This window comes from Pholis gunnellus (genome assembly GCF_910591455.1).
Source record: "Pholis gunnellus genome assembly, chromosome: 15".
NCBI classification, from domain to species: Eukaryota; Metazoa; Chordata; class Actinopteri; order Perciformes; family Pholidae; genus Pholis; species Pholis gunnellus.
Genome location: NC_136542.1, coordinates 15,200,524 through 15,219,090, shown reverse-complemented (window position 1 = coordinate 15,219,090; position 18,567 = coordinate 15,200,524). Strand labels below are relative to the sequence as shown.

The following is an 18,567-nucleotide window of genomic DNA, read 5'->3' as shown; positions in this document are numbered from 1 at the left end:
GTGTGTGTGTGTGTGTGTGTGTGTGTGTGTGTGTGTGTGTGTGTGTGTGTGTGTGTGTGTGTGTGTGTGTGTGTGTGTGTGTGTGTGTGTGTGTGTGTGTGTGTGTGTGTGTGTCCATATCCATTTATACCCTGACACTGTTGCGTTGATAACCTGTTCTTCTCATAATCACTGTTCACTGAATGGGAGCTGGTGGGTGGTAAGAAAGACCCCACAGTGAACAGCAGGTGCCCCACTGAGACAAACATACTGGCATCTGCCAGTCACCTCCCATTCTGTGTTTGTTTATCGCTCACAGATTTTGACAGATTTTGTTCAGATGCCCTCTTGTTCATCATGCAGGGAAGGTCTTTTTTTAACCATATGTGAAACTGGTACTATAATCCATTTGACTGCATTCAATCATTACAGGTTTGTCGTGTACAATGCTACTGTTGGACCATTTTTGATAGAATTTGAGTGCAGTCGGAAAAATTCCACCATAGTTGGTGATGTCTTCAAATTGTGCTTTTCTGTCAGAATAACAGTCCTTTATCTGAAGGTATTTAATTTTCAATAATATAAACTGGACAAATTCTCAGCTGGAGTCAGATGTAATGCTTCACCACTTAATTAATCAACTAAAAATATCTTGGGATCAATTGTTAATACATTTCCTTATTGTTTTGACTCTGATCTGGATCCAGATAAGGATTTAATTTTCTGCTGTGAAAAGAATAAAGTCCATATTTTGCAGCCTTCGAGTACTTCCTAGTTTGCTATCTATTTATTAAACAATGCCACCCTAAATTCATTCAAGAAACTGACGGCTCAAACTGAAGTTGTTTCTTCAGTGGGATAATTGGATTATTGTGTTTATTGCAACATTGTACCAGGGTTTTATGAGTAGTATTGTTAGTACAATGAAAGTATTGTTTAGTAAAACAGCAGTTTGTATCCTCTCATTCAACTTCACAGTGAAGTTTTTTTTTTTTTGGGGGGGGGGGGGGGGGGATATTTATCCAGCTTTTTGGCAATGTGGGTGAATTTGACATTGGTGCTCTGTGTCTGTGCCTCTGCTACAGTCACACCACACCCACTTGCTCTGGTTTGAGTGGTTCACGGAGGCCATAAAACTCCTCAAAAAGCGTTTCATCCTGCGCCGGCTTTTGAAACGCATTCACACAGTCCTCCCTTGTCCCCCCCCCCCCCCTCTCTTTGCTCAATTCACAAGGACGTGACACTCTATCTCCTTTACTGGTTACGCTACCTTTTAATGAAAATTGATAGTTTCACACACATACACACACACACACCCCAACTGCCATTGATCCAGGCCTAATACATGTTTTATAAGCCCCACTGTAAGGACACCCCTCTTTTACTCAAAAGGTGTCAATGGTTGAGTCCAGAGGGAAAGATTGCTGTGCTGCCTTTTTCTTACGGCCCCTGAATTTAGTGGGGGAGTAGTACGTTTTCTTTGCGGTGCATAATTATCCCGAGTGGTGTAGGTCTCATTCACCAATGCACGTAAACACACTTACAATTGTTCCAATTCAAAGCTAATGCAGATCAGTCTGGACCCTTGAGTGACCTGGAATTTCTTAACTCTCTGAAGTCAGGCGTCTAGGATCAGGGAAAGGAAGTGTGGGAGGAAAACGCTCGCCAATGAATGAATGAAAGGGAAAGCAGCTCAGAGGAAAAGGATGGGCCATTCATTAATTAGCGGGTGCAGTTTCTTTCCAGACTGTTTTCACATATCTAGTCCGTCTGGGTGATATTGTGTTATTCTGGTTGGTGAGGAGAGTGGCGCCCTTTCACAGGATACGCCTTTTTAACACAGCCCACTCCCTCTGGATCCAAGCCTTTATTTTTATCTGATGGCATTAAGAGACTGGCCCAGTGCTTGTGTTGGTGCTGTTGTGGGTTCAGGCCAGTTCAGTCCTTTTTTAAGTCTTTTACTATGTGAAGACGATCCCCTTGCTGTTGGCCAGTCAGGGGTTAAGCCTAAAATTCTCCGAAGCCTTGCTTCTGAATTAGCATGCCAAGGAATGAGAACAATCCAACGAGCCTAACTGGACTTGACTCGTGGAGGCTAATGGTTAACAAGCCATGATGGAATTTCCCCTTTGATTCAGTGGAGGTGACCTGAGCTCTCGTAGATATTTTTTTTTAGGATCTAAACTGTTGTCACAAGGGGAACTTTGATGCCGTAATGGAATTTGAATGGCCTTGAAGGGAGACCTATGTAGGTAGTGTGAGCCCAATGCAGCGTATTCTGATGTGTAGTGTTACTGTGTTGTCAGTTTATACCAAAAAATGTGTCTCAAAGGTGCTGCAGTACCGGAACGTTGAGGAATCACAAAGCAACTAACTCGGCTCCTATTCTTTATTTGCGTAGCTTTGTTACTAGTGAGAAGGGAACAGAGAAATGCAGGAAAAAAAGGAAACATTTCTAATATGAAATGACCAAAATGGTTCCAACAGAAGATATTGAGTTCATCACTCATAGAAGCTGGCTGTGAAAATAAGTTTCCAGGGCCTTTAACGTCCATCACAAATGTTTATCTAAACCTCAATTTGTATTTTTCTCTCTACTTCTGTTGTCAGCGGAACAAAACAAAATATTAATGAATGCAGAATATAGGTATGGGCTGCATTATTATTTGGTGTTGCATTAGAAAATAGATTGGGTTATAACTTTTAAATCAGTGAAAAACACTGTTATTTTCAGGTTATGCATATAACATGTTGAAGCAGTGTGTGTGTATACTCTTTACGTATACTCTGGGGCTCTGATACAAGCAATATAATATCTTGTGTAGTCAGCATTTGACTACCATGAATACACACACACGCACACTATCACCTTCTTTGCATACTCTCTGTAACACATGTAGAGAGTGTCACCGAGGCGTGACGATATGAGGTGCCATTCACAAAATTCACACAGAACACACCCAGCGAGTCTTTAATTTAACTACATGCTCTACGTCTCACACAGATGCTGCTATCTGCTCTTAAGTTACATGTTCCTGAAAAAAGCAGCGCTTTCTGTGACTTGAATATCAAACTGAAAATAGATCAGCCAAACCCTGTCTCGCACTGAAGATTATTATTTGTAAGAGATAGAGCGAGAGAGTGTGTGTGTGTGTGTGTGTGTGTGTGCGCGCGGTACGGTCGGAGTGAGTGTGTCTTTCAGAAAAGCAGGGCACAGGGCCATGTATCTGCAGCTGCCCCCTCTCTGTGCGCTCTTTGATGGGGAGAAAGATGGCGTTGACTTCTACACACACACACACACACACACACACACACACACACACACACACACACACACACACACACACACACACACACACACACACACACACACACAAGTTTATGAGTTTATTTATGCTGCTGTACTGTATATTTTTATCATTCTACAGTATCAGAAGAGTCGGTTACAGTTCACTATATTAATAGGAGTCACATCCTTGTATGTTCCATGACCGAAGCAGTTGGAAGTTCAACGCTCATTTGTTAATTTGAAACGCCCACACCCACATACACACACACACACATACGCACGCTCACAAATATAGCCATCCATTGTTTAACCAGCCCAACAGACTAAAAGGTCTCAACCGTTACTCTGTTTATGGTGTGTTTGTCTATCAAAGATAGCAGTCCCACCTGTTCCCTATGTGCACTGTACCCACACACACACACACACACACACACACACTCACACTCACACTCACACTCACACTCACACTCACACTCACACTAGCTGAACTACTCTGTCATTCTCATTAGCTGAAGTCTACTTTTGTGTTTGAATTGGGGCAATGAGCTCTTTGCAAATGACCGTTGCAGCGAATCTTTTTCTAAAAGAGCAGGCCGCTCTGTATTTTTCAATGTATGTCTAATGAATCCCTCTTATTTTTCCGTCACGTTTGTCCAGGTTTGGATGACAGCCTGCAGCAGTATGTGAGCAACTTTGAGCGGGAGAAGATCAGCGGGGAGCAGCTGCTGAAGATCACGCATCAAGACCTGGAGGAGCTCGGCGTGGCCAGGATTGGACACCAGGAACTGGTGCTGGAGGCCGTCGATCTGCTCTGCGCTCTGGTCAGTAGACCTCCGCTGTGTGCGTGCGTGTGTGTGGCTAATGTGACGTATATCCAGAATACAGTAGCAGGGATATCACAGGTAAAAGCATAACCATTGGACGTGACTATCTTCTGGAAGGCAGGGGGCTCTCTTTCGGTCGCTGTCCCTTCCCCTCGTTCTCAATGTCCGCACTCCCCAAAACAAAAAAAAACTCCAGCCTGTAGTTTCTGGTTCGGCAGCTAAAGGAACCAGCGATGCAGAAAGGCTCATAATTTCCCACACAGCTCAGCAGGGTGTGGAGGCACCACAACACACGAAGCAGCCCAAGGACATGGAGGGGAACAGCAGTGTCACTCAAGAAGAGGAGAGACCGGGTCAAAGAGGCCCTGGGCTCCATTTTGGCCGTTTAGAAACTGTGCGAGGTTACAGAGGCAGTTGATGGTAATCGTGTCGCAATGAGTGAGAGTTTGATAACTTTGATAGATAAGAACCCTCCACCTACTAAGTCTCCGTCACACACTAAATACACAAAAACGCAAAGGTGTATTTGCTTTTGGTCTCGTCAGACCGGTCGTTCTTACTACCTGAGCCATCTTTCTTATAGATCCCCCGTTTGGCTCTTGTTAGTCACTCTGGGAGCGAATCAGCTGACCCTTTTGTCCGTCATCAGAGCTCCCAGAAGAACTGCCAACAAAAATATGTCTGCCTTCAACTAGTGAGCACGAAAAGAGTGCTGAAAACCGTCCATGCTCCAACTGAAAGAGAAGCGGCTTTTCCAGCAGATGGGATCGATTTGGAGTTTTATCACTTCCTGTGCCATAAAAAGCCCCAGATTGTGGTCCCTGCGTTTTGATCAGTGTCAGCGTTTTCTGCCTTTACACTCTCTTAAAAAAATGCTTTACATTAATCGTTTGGGACATGTTTTTTATACCGAAGAAACTTGGAGATTCTCTCTCTCCTACATGAGGCTGCATCTTGCATTGACGCTGATGTGAAACCTGTAGGTTCACCAGGTTGTGGATCCCATGAACCCAGAAAACCCAACCCAACCCGTCTTATACCCGTTAACAGAATCTCCTCTACCTGTGGTTACTGGAGGCGCACACCTGGAAGCACTTGGCACATACATGGGTGCCCTTTTTTTTTTTTTTTTGTTCTGATAGATTTACTCATCATAGAATATGTACCATATGGTACATCCGGTGATCCACAACGTCTTTTACCATCACGGTAATCAGGCCCAGATTTCTGTTCACCCCTAGAACCTTGACATCATGGCAATGAAATCTCAAATAATTTCTCTCTTGAGCGGCTTCATAAATTTGGCCTCCGAAGTGCTTCCTCAGCATGGTTTTGTTATTTTAAGTAAACCCCCCCTTTTTCTTGCATGTGAACTTTAGTCTCTCTTTAAAATTAGTTTGGAATACGGTGTCTGCGTGTGTTTGTATGCACTTGATAGTCTTATGCGATTCAACTTAAGGCCAGGAATGCTGGACTCTCAGCAGCCTTTCACCTCCCACTGAAGCGGTCCGGCTAAATGTTTTTTGTCCTTTTTCGGGGTTTCCTTATTAAGAAGGAGGCCTTGGCCTTCCACAGGGCCCCGTGGGAGGAAGTGAGGCCCCCGATTCAATTAGCTTTAACTGAGGCAAGGTCACTGCTACCAACAGGAACACAGGCCACCATCACCCGACACCCCCCACAAGCTCTCACACTCCTCCTCCACCCCCCTCTTCTCTCTTTTTGTTGACTGTCAAGTCAGACTCCTCCTGTCGCTGCAGTCACATTCGTCTTTGTGACGCTTTGCTACTCGGCTTTGCCCTTGATTTTTAAACATTTAAGCATGTGCACACATTGTAAAGATTTTAACCTTTTATATATCAGGGACCTGAGCTGTCCTGTTAGCCTATATCACGATGACCAATGGCCTAACGCACAACCCCACAGCCCTGAAGGAAACATCCATACTCATGCTTGTCTTCTATCCAAAAGCTATCGAGAGCAAACTGCTGTCTGGGGACAAAGAGAGAACATTTCAATTAATTGTACTGGACTTCTCTGAGCCATGATGTCTTTTGCAGAGTCAGTGTTGAAACCCAACACGTCTTCATTTGTTCTCGGAGCCCAGCGACCCACACAAAGTCCTGCTGCACCGCACGATATTCACACACACACATTAACAGTCTCCAGCATACAGTATATGACAGATCATCTGGCTCCGTGAGCCACAGAGCTGCTGTAAATGTAGTTTACCGATGCCTAGGGGGTGATCTGTCCCGACTTATAATATAACGCTTAACCTTAGATGGCACATTGTAGCAGACACGCATGCACAAGCTCTCTTTCTACGGTACATACATTTGTCTCTTTTATGGTCGAGTCAGATCCATGTGATGCCTGTGGCGTGGGCAGGAAGTGCTGTGTTGTGATAGCCGTTCTCCGTTTCTCCAGAGGACACTTATACAAGTATATAGTCCCTTCAAAGAGCCCCAACGAGAACCTACACAAAAACAGCCTCTGCCATCTTGATTCTAGATTAACTGAATGTCTATAAAAAGGCAGTGAAAGTGCGTCAGTTTGGCTTGAAATGCTGTTTTGAGATTGAAAAATTGCATTTGACTGGAACCTCATATTTGTGCTCGGGACATGGTTTTTTCGCTCAGCCGGCAGTGTGGGACAAAAGCTCGCTGGACATCTGTGGGCCAGTTAGAGCCGCTGCGACTGTGTGATTAGCCTGCTAATGAAAAAGCCAGGAGAGACGTTTGATCTGGGAAACACTCGCACTGCCTCCGTGCCACAGTTCCACTTCTACTGTGTGGAGGACTCGATGAGAAACCAGACCATCACATGGTTTATTTTATTTTCTCCCCCGTATATATATTCCCTGAGAATCTTTGCTTATCTTTAATGATGTTTTAACAATCCATTTCATGTCAAGTGTGCCACGAGGAAGGCAGCCTACAGCTACTGTTCGACTAGTCCAGGGATTCCTTGAGCACTGACTGAGTGGGTGGATTTGTATATTTTTTTGAGCTCATGTTGGATAGAGGCAGTGCCACACTAAGCACTTGCAGATCTCCTTCGCTGTTTCCCAGACGCGTGTTGTTTTACTCCTTGCTAAGCGTATTTAGCTGCTGGCACATCACACATACGGCAGCATTGCTGGCAGCGATGCAACACCATGTAAGCTGATATTTACCAGGACAGCAGCCAGGCTGCCCTTTCTTTGCTTACCTTTTAACCCACACATTAGTCCCAAACCCATTTATTCAGTCAAAACATTGCAAACACTTTAAAACAAGCGCTTTCAAATATTTGACAAGTGCTAATGCTCAGTCTCAGACACACACACACACACTTTACTAATCATATGCACATTGTAACAGGGCAGTAGCTGAGTTCCTGCGTAGCTGGGTCGGTGGTGTGCTCAGCGACCCTTGCAGACACGGAGCTCTGCTGCTTTGTGCATCTGAATAATCTATAAATTGGAGGAATGCAGAAGCAGGAAACAGCCAAAGGCTCAAGAATGCAAACTTTGCCCCGCTTGGTAGGAATCAGGTGATTGCATGTGCACACACTCGCTGCACGCCCCACAACAATCCTGGAGACTGGAGGGAGGGAGGGAGGGAGGGAGGGAGGGGGGGATTTCATGCCAGAGCTGTTCTCGCAGACCTATATGTCAAAGAAATGATTACAGCTCTGCATTGTGCAGGAAACGACACGTTTTCCTGGGGATAGGCCTCCACTGTTGTCAAATGAAACGAGCACCTCCCAGGTCTAGAACCGTGTAGAGGGGTTGTTTGCTTTGATCCGGAGTTTAATTGGGAATGGATATAATTTCAGTGCGTGCTTATTCCATTTTAGTTTGTTGAAATGGTGTGTTGCCTTCCCGTTTCAGAACTATGGGGTAGAGACAGACAACTTGAAGAATCTGGTTGTGAGGATGAGAGCCGCCACCAACAGTCTACACATGGCCACGTCTGACCGCAGGAAAAGCCCCGTGTATGAGGGCAGCATGTCACGCAAGCCGCCCAACGACTTCCTCACCTCTGTGGTCGAGCTGATCGGCGCTGCAAAGAGCCTCCTGGCTTGGCTCGACAGGTAACGACACAACCACAACCTGCAGGTCATATCAGATATACAGGAGACACGAGATACAGGCATTTATCTTTTGGTATAAAAGGACATTTTCAGAAAGTTAGCAATAGCCGTTGCACATATCCATGCAGTTGGAATACACACAGCTGTAAAGCAGAAATGCAACCCCCTGTGAGCTTTAAGTACGGAGCTGGCAGGCTCCCCTGTGCTCTCCTGGCGACCTGCTCCACATCACACCATAAAAGCAGAGCATGCTAAGCAGGACGCCAGGATTAAGTGTTAGCTGGCTGAAACAAAGCTTCTGTTTTGTTGTGGCATAAAGAAGGTAAGATGAGGTCGTGATTTAAATGGTAGTTGTGGTGTTTAGATGAGAGCAAAGTGTTTAAAAGTGCTGTGCTAAAAATGACGTCTGTGTAGTTCACGTTTTATACATATTTATACTAGTTCGGAGTTCATACGCATATGTTTTAGATGGAGTTAATGGGAAAGAGATACAACCGCGTCTGTCTGTGGCAATTCACCTAAGACCAGCAATCAGAGCAAGGTTCACTGAGGTTCACTGACTCTATAAAGTATCGTGTTAGCAGCTCATAGCTGATTCCACAGTAAATCACTTGAGACATATTCGCTCCATGGCCACTTTATTAGGTACACCAATACAATTAGATGCAATTCAGTACAACAGCTCTGCTACATCTTCTTATCTTAATATCCGAAACGCCTCTCAGTATAATCCAGCTCTCTTCAACACCCCCATGCAGACTACAACCTCAGTAATACACATTTAGTTAAATTAACATTATGATCTCTGTGAAGGTAGAATTCATGGATGAGCTCGTACAGGTGTGCGTATTAAAGTGACCACTGAGTGTTGCGATAAGCCTCAAACATTGGGGTCAGATGCTCCGATCTGAAAACGATTCGGCCATGTTTATGACTAACTCTCAACCCAACTCTGCAGTCCGTCGCTGCCTCCTAATGTTCTCCTTTACGTTCTTTGTCTGCTTGCAGGACGCCTCTTACGGGGATCAGTGACTTCACAGCCACCAAGAACAAGATCATTCAGCTGTGCCTGGAGCTCACCACCACAGTTCAACAGGTCTGCACGCTAGTTAGCTCAACAGCACACTCGCTAGCTAGCCCCTGGGAAACACACACACACACACACACACACACACACACACACACACACACACACACACACACACACACAATAGGTTTTACCACCGAGCACATACCGGCCCAGGGGCACAGACATGCAAGATAAAGTGTTGGAGAAGAGAGAGTTATGGGAAATGTGGTCTGGCAGCCATGACACAGGCCTGAAGCCAGCAGTCTGAGCACATTATTGCAAATGCTGATGTTTTTCTTGGGCTCTTTTCCTCCTCACGCTGGCTAATGAGGAGACCCCCTTTAGTGCGGGGACGTTTAATGGTAACCGTCGCTTTTGTGTTTCCAGTTTCATAAAACCCACTGGCGCTCTTTTAAAAGGCGGCCGCCAACATTCCCCAGGCCGCCGTACACTTTCAGCCATGTGGTTCCTGTTTCTGCTCCTCCAAGACGCTCGCAGCGGGAGACCAAACTGTCTGAAAGGGCTTCCTGTGTGTGTGTGTGTTGGTTTAGTGCAGGGATGAGGAGCTGCTCCATCTGACGGAGCATACATCCAATACGTTTCACAACTTACTGCTCAGCGTTGCTCTAGCATTGCATCACGATACAATTGGGTGTCGACTTCGGTCATTTTTTCATACCATCAGAAGTGGTTGGTCGTATGTCTTAAACAAAGGGAGCTGGTGAGTGGCCTTTTCTTCAGGATCAAAGTCGTTAGCTTGTATGTGCAATTTGTTCTCCCTAAAGGGTTCGCCTTAAAGCAAAGCCTGCAAAGCAACTCATTTTACGCGGCCAGCGAAAGTGGCTGCAGACACTGCAGGTGTCATTTTTTAGGGGGTTATTGCATCAAAATAAATTCCTTTCCCAGAGTGCCTATTTCCTCGCCATAGTCTGGGATTTCAGCGCCTCTGGTGATTTACTGTGGGTGCCTCGGTCATGGTCTTCCAGGGGAAGTGGGGGGGCTATACGTTTCCCACACTGCCACGAGTAGTGTAGAGGGTACGGTGGAGAATAAACTCCTGATAGGTGCTGAAAGAGTCTTGTAAGACTGGGGGGATTAGTTTCCTCCAACAACTGGAGGAGAGATGCAGTTTGGTCCTCCGTTCGTAGCTTCGTGCGCAACTGCAGGAACACTGATGAGGAGGCTTCAGTCCAACTCATCACATCGTTTAAGTGTCTAACCTGACACAGAGTTAGCCGACTCTTGGCTTCCTTTCTCATTTCTTTAGACCATTTAGCCTCCCTTGAGCCACTGGTTAATAAAATCGGTTGCGCTGGAGGCTGCCGCAGTGATTAGTTTTATGATGGGGGAGGACGGCGTGAGGTTTGCGTAGCTCCTTCATGAACTTCAGCCAAGAATTAGGGCTTTTCAGGTCACACAATTTATGTGTTCTGCCTGAATGAAGCCTGTGTGTACACACACAATGGGACACGTCCATAAAGCTGTGAGCGCAGCAGCCATCTTGGCTGACCCGTCAGCGTGGAGGTCGTTCTCTTTCAACGAACCACATTTTTATATATCGATCCCCCGTGTCTTTTATCAGCGCCTCCCACTCCTGAAATGTTGGCTCAGATATGAAGTTTATATCTCTCTTCTCTAGTTAAAAAAAAAGGAGAAAATAAAAGATTCCATTATATAGGCCAAACCCCGAACTTTAGCAAATGTATCCATCATATGTTCATACATTATGAATAACATGTCACAAGGTCTTTATTTCACTTCAATGTAAAGGCAGTCTCTCTCTCTCTCTCTCTCTCTCTCTCTCTCTCTCTCTCTCTCTCTCTCTCTCTCTCTCTCTCTCTCTCTCTCTCTCTCTCTCTCTCTCTCTCTCTCTCTCTCTCTCTCTCTCTCTCTCTCTCTCTCTCTCTCTCTCACACTTCATTGCTCGACCATGCAAATCCGCTCTGCTGGCAGATCAAAGGCCCAGAGAGCAGCACACAGAGAGTCATCTGATCCACACCGGCTGTGGGATCAAGTCCATAACGTGAGGGATCAGTACACCCAGGGAATTGTCCCTCAGCCTCCCTCAGCGCTTAGTTACTATCCAGATCCCGTCTACTACAAGGACTTTGGTTTTGACAAAGATTCATCTGGATATCACGAACAGATCTTAGAGGGATCATCTGCGATATTGTCTTCACATGATTTGATGGCACTGCGAGACAAGAGAACGGTTCCGTAAACGTTCAAGCTTGATGGGAGGTATGCCAACACATGTGTGCAGCACACACACCGATACCTCTAAACATCGCAATATGTATTTTTTTAGCTCATCCCTCTTGGCTCGGTCAACAGTGCAGTCATCCAAACACGGGCCAGTCTCTAAAAGAAATATGCAGTCGCATGTTTACACTAGCAAAGCCAAATTTTTTCTGAAACCACCATATGTTCTTGGCTGACTTTAAAAAATGTATTGTAGGGAAACATGAGTTTGGGACCAATACATGTCAAATGAATTGAAATGAATGTGTTTTTCCTACATAATGTTTATATTGGCCCAAGTAGGGGAAGTGTGGTAAAGTCACGTGTACATTACTTTACCAAAAGAGGCTAATCCTTCAAACAGGCACTCAAACGCTGATCAAAAATCACATTTTGGGAGCCTAGGATCTACACCGCTTTGATGCGAGGCCATCGCTCACGGCCACAGACAGTCATTCAAATCCTTTCAAGGCAAACAAACTAACAGTATGACAAGCCAAGTGCATTTTGAAAACAGACGCCCCCCCCTTTAGCCCAGTGGAATGTGCCAGCTATGGAAATATGGAAAAACTTGCTCGACCCCCCCATTCGCTGTCTGCACAATGGATGCACAACGAGCAACAGAGCCGGCTTTGTGCGCGGCACATGTCTGTGCATGTCACTAATTCTGTGAGGGCCACAACACCAACATCCCTTTTATTTTGCATCGACAAAGGCTTGTGGCTTGTGAGGCCTCTCTGGAGATAGAAGAGACTTGTTGAAGTAGATTTTCTTGTGCTGTCTAGTTATGACAGAAGCATTTTACCTGTGTTTTGATGGATGGCCTCCCTTCGGGCATTTTTCCAGCATAGAGCTAATTTCAGGGAACCCCCCCCCCCCCAGCTGAACCAGGGGCCCTTTCACTACCAACAACACAGTTGTCCGGGGAGGCTGTCGCCTCAGCTGTGGCCAGTCCAGCTGCAGTCTGTGAGTGCCGTGTCGGGACACTTAAGAGGGGACGGCGGACAGTCTCCCAGCTGACTTTGCTGATTTTATTGTTGGATCCTTCCCCCAAAACAACCGTGATCACAGCTACTGTATCTCATTTGACTTCCTGAAACTCCTGCCTCCACTAGCCCACACACTCATCAGCACATTGTTACTCTATGAGTGTTGGTATGGTATTCACGTTTCCAATGTATCTTACTGAACCACATGGGGCATTATGCAATTATAGCCTCCCCCAGAATTTAGGCAGAGAGGTAGTTTGAATCTGAAAAGCTGTTTATTTGAGGCTGTTCTACATTTTTCTCAGTTCTATATCAGGAATGCTGATTATATCGTATTTACCCAACCCCTATACTTTTTTTTTTTCGTCCTCTTTCCTGTTGTTTACTGCTCACAAGCCTAATCTGTCATCACTGTCCTCTGTGATACAGGACTGCAGTGTTTACGAGATGGAAGAGAAGATCCTGGAAGTTGTAAGTATGCCGTATCTCTTCTCTTCGGTTCTGCTCATGTAAACTATACGAGACCCTAAAGTTCCTCGATCTGGTAGATCGTTTGGCTAAATGTCTTTTTTAAATGTGTGACATGCTCTCAGTAGCGAGGTCCTTTTTTCTGAGTGAATAGAGCAGACGGGTCTATGGGATTGCCAACAGAGGAGGCGGCTCTAATACGACCCGGCCATCAATCAGTGTTTCCTGTTCCTGACGCTCTCCAGACCCCTCGGGCTAATACTGGGCTTCCTCTAGCACTCTGTCTCTCTCTCAGACAACCCAAGTGAAGTCCACATTAGAGCCGAGTCTTCTCCTTGTGTCATGCTCGCCGACATAAAGTGTACGCCATGTGTTCAAAACAAAATGCGTGTGCCTGAGCAGGGACGTCACAGATAGGACCCCCCCCCTAATGATGACAAATGTTTTTGTCCTGAAACGAGCAAGCAACTGCACAGAAGGAAGGGTGTGATGTGCAGAGGACTGATCAGTGTAGTGTGTGTGTGTGTGCACTGGAACGTCCAGTTAATAGCGCACTAATGGTCTCCTTTAAGCCCATTAAGCCTCGCACTAAACATGAACATACACTCAGTCATGTGCAGAGGGAGTAGGTCAACAAACTAATGAAGGAGAAGGTCTTCGTATTGCAAGTAGCAGTGTGACCTTGCTTGGTCCAACCTGTACATCACGCAAATGGTTATAAGAGGCACAATTCACCATCTAAGCGCCGCGTATTCACCGCGTATTCAGTGTGACCTTGCTTGGTCCAACCTGTACATCACGCAAATGGTTATAAGAGGCACAATTCACCATCTAAGCGCCGCGTATTCTAGCGCGGCGCTTAGAATCACAGTGAGAAGTAGAGTATTGGTGCTTCTCGTTTTATTTACCGATGAACTTTCTTTTTCCTTTTTTCCTCTTCCTTTCAGTCTAAGATTTTGAACAGCATCTGTGATCAGACCGTGAGAACCACCTCTGACCCCCTGATGAGCCAGTCGGCCTGCTTGGAGGAGGTCCAGCTGACCGATATCAAACCGGGAGAGGGTCTGGTAAGGAATGCTGCATTTTCCTTCCTCTTTTTTTTCCCTTCTAGGTTTGCAGGCCAGGAATGCATGCAATGTGTGTCAAATTGTCAACCTCACATTGCCGTCATACGCGTCTCTCCCTATGGGAGTATTGTATTTCTACTGAAACTCTTCTGTTTTTTTTTTCCCCTAGGGGATGTACATCAAGTCTACCTACGATGGGTTACATGTCATCACGGGAACCACAGAACATGTAAGTATGACAGTATGCTGACCACAAGAATACATTTAGCCCCTTTCAATGCTGGAATTATTGGAACCAGTGAGAAGAATGTGAGAGAGAATGGTTGTAGTCCAGAATGAGGCAGTTAGCCATTTGCATTGCTGCCCATCGTAACGTCATATGTCTGTTAACACACCTTACTATTCCATTTGTTGTTGGAAAAAAAAATACCTCCCCCTCTTTCTCATCTTCCTCTTCATTGTCCTCCTCCTCTACTGAGGGCACACTGAGTCATCCGAGGGAGTTAAGAACTGCCGATCCTTAAAGGGAACTGTTTGTCACGTTTACCGATTACTGGAGTGCAGAAGCCTCCACTGCCTCCACAGAAAGACGTCCTACCTTTCCCCACGCTGAGACAACCAGTCAGTGACTAACACACCAGCATCACGGCCACGGTTGGATCCTCACGCCTCCGGTCCTTAATCGTGAATCAAGGCCTGAATCATCACCAATAATATCTAGTTAATCCCGTTTGACATCCGTGTGACATGAAAAACAATTCAACTGATATTCATACGCGCAGAGAGTGTTTGTGTTTTCTCACGGATTGAACTCAAGAGTGTTCGTTTATCAAATATTTGCTCTTTGAATAGAGAATTTCAAAGGCAGACAGGGCTGGCACTAAAGCAGGGCCAATTTCAACAAAGTTTTGTAAATAGTGAGTTGTGTCTGTGTTTTATGAAAGTGGTTTATCGGGCTTTGACCTTTTACTTTGTTTGTTTTTTAGTCACCTGCAGACCTGAGCAGGAAGATCCATGCTGGCGATGAGGTGATTCAGGTCAACCAGCAGACAATGGTAGGAAACTTTCTTTTTTTTTTTTACATATTTGACCGTACGTACTGTCAATTTGAGTACACACTGTGAATGGGATATTTATGGTGTTTGTGTGTTTTTAACCAGGTGGGCTGGCAGCTTAAAAACCTGGTTGTCAAACTGAGAGAGGACCCCAAAGGTGTGGTTCTACTCCTGAAGAAGAGGCCCTCAGGCACAACAGGTTTCACCCCCGCCCCACTCAAGAACATGCGCTGGAAGCCCGCAGTACAACAGGTACACGCACACAAACACACACTCTCACTCCTGTCATTATGGAAGATCTACAAACGCCTGTGCGTCTAGTCATTGTCAACCAATTATCTGCTTTTTAGGGAGTTGGTTCAAAAACAGCAAGTTCAGACTAGTGTCACAGAGCCACCCCGAAAGTGCCGCTGGCTGATTCACATAAAACATTGAGTTTTTTTCTTCACGTGCAACATCGGAGGCAAACAAAGTCCCGCGATGTCATTCCGTCTCGGAGATAAAGCCGGCAGCCTACAGTGTTGGAGTCTGGTTAGATTGTATCTGGTTTATTAGAAGGAAACTACCTCAGATGTTGCCATCAAAAGAAGACGATGGGACTTAAGATAATTCATGTTATTTGGGGTTTTTGTCTATTCAAAGAAAGGTCAGGGGTAGCTAATACATTTTGTGCTAATAAAGTTATGTGACTGTAATCCAATTTGCTGCTGTCCCTCATGTGAACACAATAGGCTTCACTTAGCTTTTAACCACATCTCTGCACCTGAGTCCCGCTTTAACAGAAAGGGAGACAATAAGCCCCATTGTAAACTAACACTCCCAAAATCACAGGCTCTGCTATTGTCTTATCACACTTAGCCTGTTTCTTAGCCAGCGAAGGCAAGATGAGAAGATATCAGATAAAAGAGTGGGTTTCTCAAAACAACAAAGAGCCTCTCAACACAGTGGTGGCCAATGTCAACATCATCACCAGCATCTTGTTTTAACAAGTAGTCCGGGCTATCGGAGGCAGACATCTCAGTTTATCTGAGATAATAGGGCTCCAGAAGAAGACAAAGCATACACCCTGATTGAGGAATGGATGACACCGGCTTTGTAATACTGTATCATATGTACACATGGGAGCTATTTGGACAAGAAAAGTGGGTGGAAATGATTCATAAGATCCCAAACGGGACGTGTTAGTCTGTCGTTAATATATCACATCTACTACACCGTGTCATCAGGCATATCGTTTAGGTCTGATGAGAGCGCCAGTGAATATGAGTCCTAACAATCGCGTCGTGAGCACAATGTTGCCGAGTGTCGGGAGACATAACTGTGGTAAATGAGTACAGTTTTAAGTACATGTCTCGCGGACTATTTTGGACTTCGCTTACAATCTTTCCATGCCTCAAACAAGAAGGTTTATACTCGGGGGGGGGGGGGGGGAGACGCACTCAAGCACTCAAATGTCTCACCACATGTGTTAAACTCCTCCCAGTTGCCAGCAAGTCCTATTTGGTCTTAAACCGAGAGCAATTACTTTGTCTGTTTTCGACCGTAAACTGACGTTGATACATTGTGTGTTTTTCAGAACAATTCCTCTCTGATCAAACTCCAGTCTCCCTGCGGCTCAGCTAACGGATCCACCAAAAAGGAGAAGTCGGCTATCCTGAACTTGTACATCCCCCCTCCTCCTCCAATGCCGTACACCCCACGGTGAGCTTATTGTGTTATTAGGTTTAATTTGAATCAACAAGTTGAGTTCTTAAAGTTGGAACATGGGAACGAAGCCTTGAAACAACCCAAAGAACTAGACCCTTACTCGCCCCTAGTCAACCACAATTCTACCCCTCACATCGGATTGTCCCTGACCTGCGATCGCCTTACCTCCCTCTCCTCCTACTGCACATTCCTTTCTGCTTGTGTTCAGCCCACTCTGCTCCCACCAGAGTGGGATGTGGTGTTTGCAATAAATAAATAAATAAATGAGCATTTGTTTTTCTCCACGCAGAGAGGAGAGAACGGACTCCTTCCGCAGCAGCATTAGTAAAAGACCAAAGGGCTCTGAGTCACCCAACTCCTATCTGGACCAGGAGAGCAGGAGACGCTGCACCATCGCAGATTACGACCAGCTGAGCATCGGCTGTCCCATCGAGGCCAACGTGATCCAGCCCAGAATGAGGGAGCACAAGTCCTCGGGTGGTCAGTAGTTTCTCATTCAGGGAATCTTCACCACCGATCTTTCTTTTAAATTATGGCAATTGATGAATATGAAACTCTTGCCTCTAGGTAAGCCCCGGCCGCTCTCCATGCCCGTGGACACCTGCGTCGGAGTGGTGGATCCCTACGCTAAGCCCTGGAACCAGGGAAGGAAAGGTACGCACAAGATACCGTTCACGTTCTGGTGGAAACCCTGATGATTCCATGTTTAAGCCTCACTTCAAGGACTGCATGCTTATGGTCCATACAAATTATGAGCAACAAAAGCAGAGAAGCATAGCACACAACGCTGTCATCAATTGCTCTACAAGTGACATTTGAGCACATTTAAGTTCATATTTGTAGGCAATAGATGCGAGAAGCCTTTGACTTAAAACAGCCATCTAACATCTAATGCTACTGCTGAGCTGACGTCTCTCTGTCTCTCTGCCTCAGGTGAGGACCTCCTGTACAGATACCTGAGCAATGAGAGGATCCCCACCATTGCAGAGGAGGTCCCCTCGGTGTCTCCACCCTACAGGCCTGCGGGGGAGCGTCACCTGGTCCGAGTGGACCACATCCGGGGCAGCCGCTACTACTCCAACTCCGACCTCCACAACAGCGCCACCATCCCCTACCAGGAGGACATCAAAAAGGCCCCCGTAGGCCCCGCCTCCAAGCGTGTGACGGCAGAACGCTCACTACTGGTCAGTTGGATCACGCGGCTTAAGCTATTGACTCACTGATGATGCGCTTCCTGTCCGGGGCTTCCTGTTCCCGTCTTTTGTCCTTCCTCAGTGCCTTTGATTTTTAACGGCCGGCTGTGTTTTTTTTTTTTCTCACACTCCTCTCTCCCCCAACCTCCATATTTCCCTGGTGTTACTACTACTACCAACTACTACTCTTCAACCAAACTCGCTTTTGTAGTACTCACTACATCACATCATCACCCCTTTAACACTGCCCACCACCCTCCTCGTCCCCATCGCTGCCTCAAGAAGACACAGCTTGTTCAGGTTTAGGATACTTTGGCCTTTGTGTGCCGTCTACGGACTCCTCTGTACATATTAAGCTTTGTCATGTTTCAGTTGAAATGTTCTCCGGTACCATTATTTAATACTTCAGAAAAACTAGCCTGCTAGTTGCTTCCTTTTGATTTCATTTGCATAAATAAGTTATAAGAGTACCGCATATTCTGTTGGTGAAACTGTGCTTTTACTCTACATGTTACTTCTACATGTTTTCTCAAATGACAATTTTGTGATCCGTTAGTTGCATTACCCTCGACCAAAGGTTGCCTCTTGTAAGCTATGCATTGTACTTCA

At 45.7% G+C, this 18,567-nt stretch overlaps 1 protein-coding gene across 1 annotated transcript in view; it reads left to right on the top strand.

The window, feature by feature from the left end:
• The window catches only part of LOC306707614 (connector enhancer of kinase suppressor of ras 3-like), a 45,286-nt gene that overhangs the window by 11,334 nt on the left and 15,385 nt on the right, over positions 1-18,567 (top strand). The window contains exons 2-13 of the mRNA XM_079175131.1: positions 3,926-4,089; positions 7,967-8,169; positions 9,178-9,265; positions 12,898-12,939; positions 13,884-14,003; positions 14,173-14,232; positions 14,990-15,058; positions 15,164-15,310; positions 16,635-16,759; positions 17,055-17,245; positions 17,333-17,419; positions 17,699-17,949. Coding sequence (XP_079031257.1) covers positions 3,926-4,089; positions 7,967-8,169; positions 9,178-9,265; positions 12,898-12,939; positions 13,884-14,003; positions 14,173-14,232; positions 14,990-15,058; positions 15,164-15,310; positions 16,635-16,759; positions 17,055-17,245; positions 17,333-17,419; positions 17,699-17,949 — 1,547 coding nt within the window. The remainder of the gene's footprint in view (positions 1-3,925; positions 4,090-7,966; positions 8,170-9,177; positions 9,266-12,897; positions 12,940-13,883; positions 14,004-14,172; positions 14,233-14,989; positions 15,059-15,163; positions 15,311-16,634; positions 16,760-17,054; positions 17,246-17,332; positions 17,420-17,698; positions 17,950-18,567) is intronic.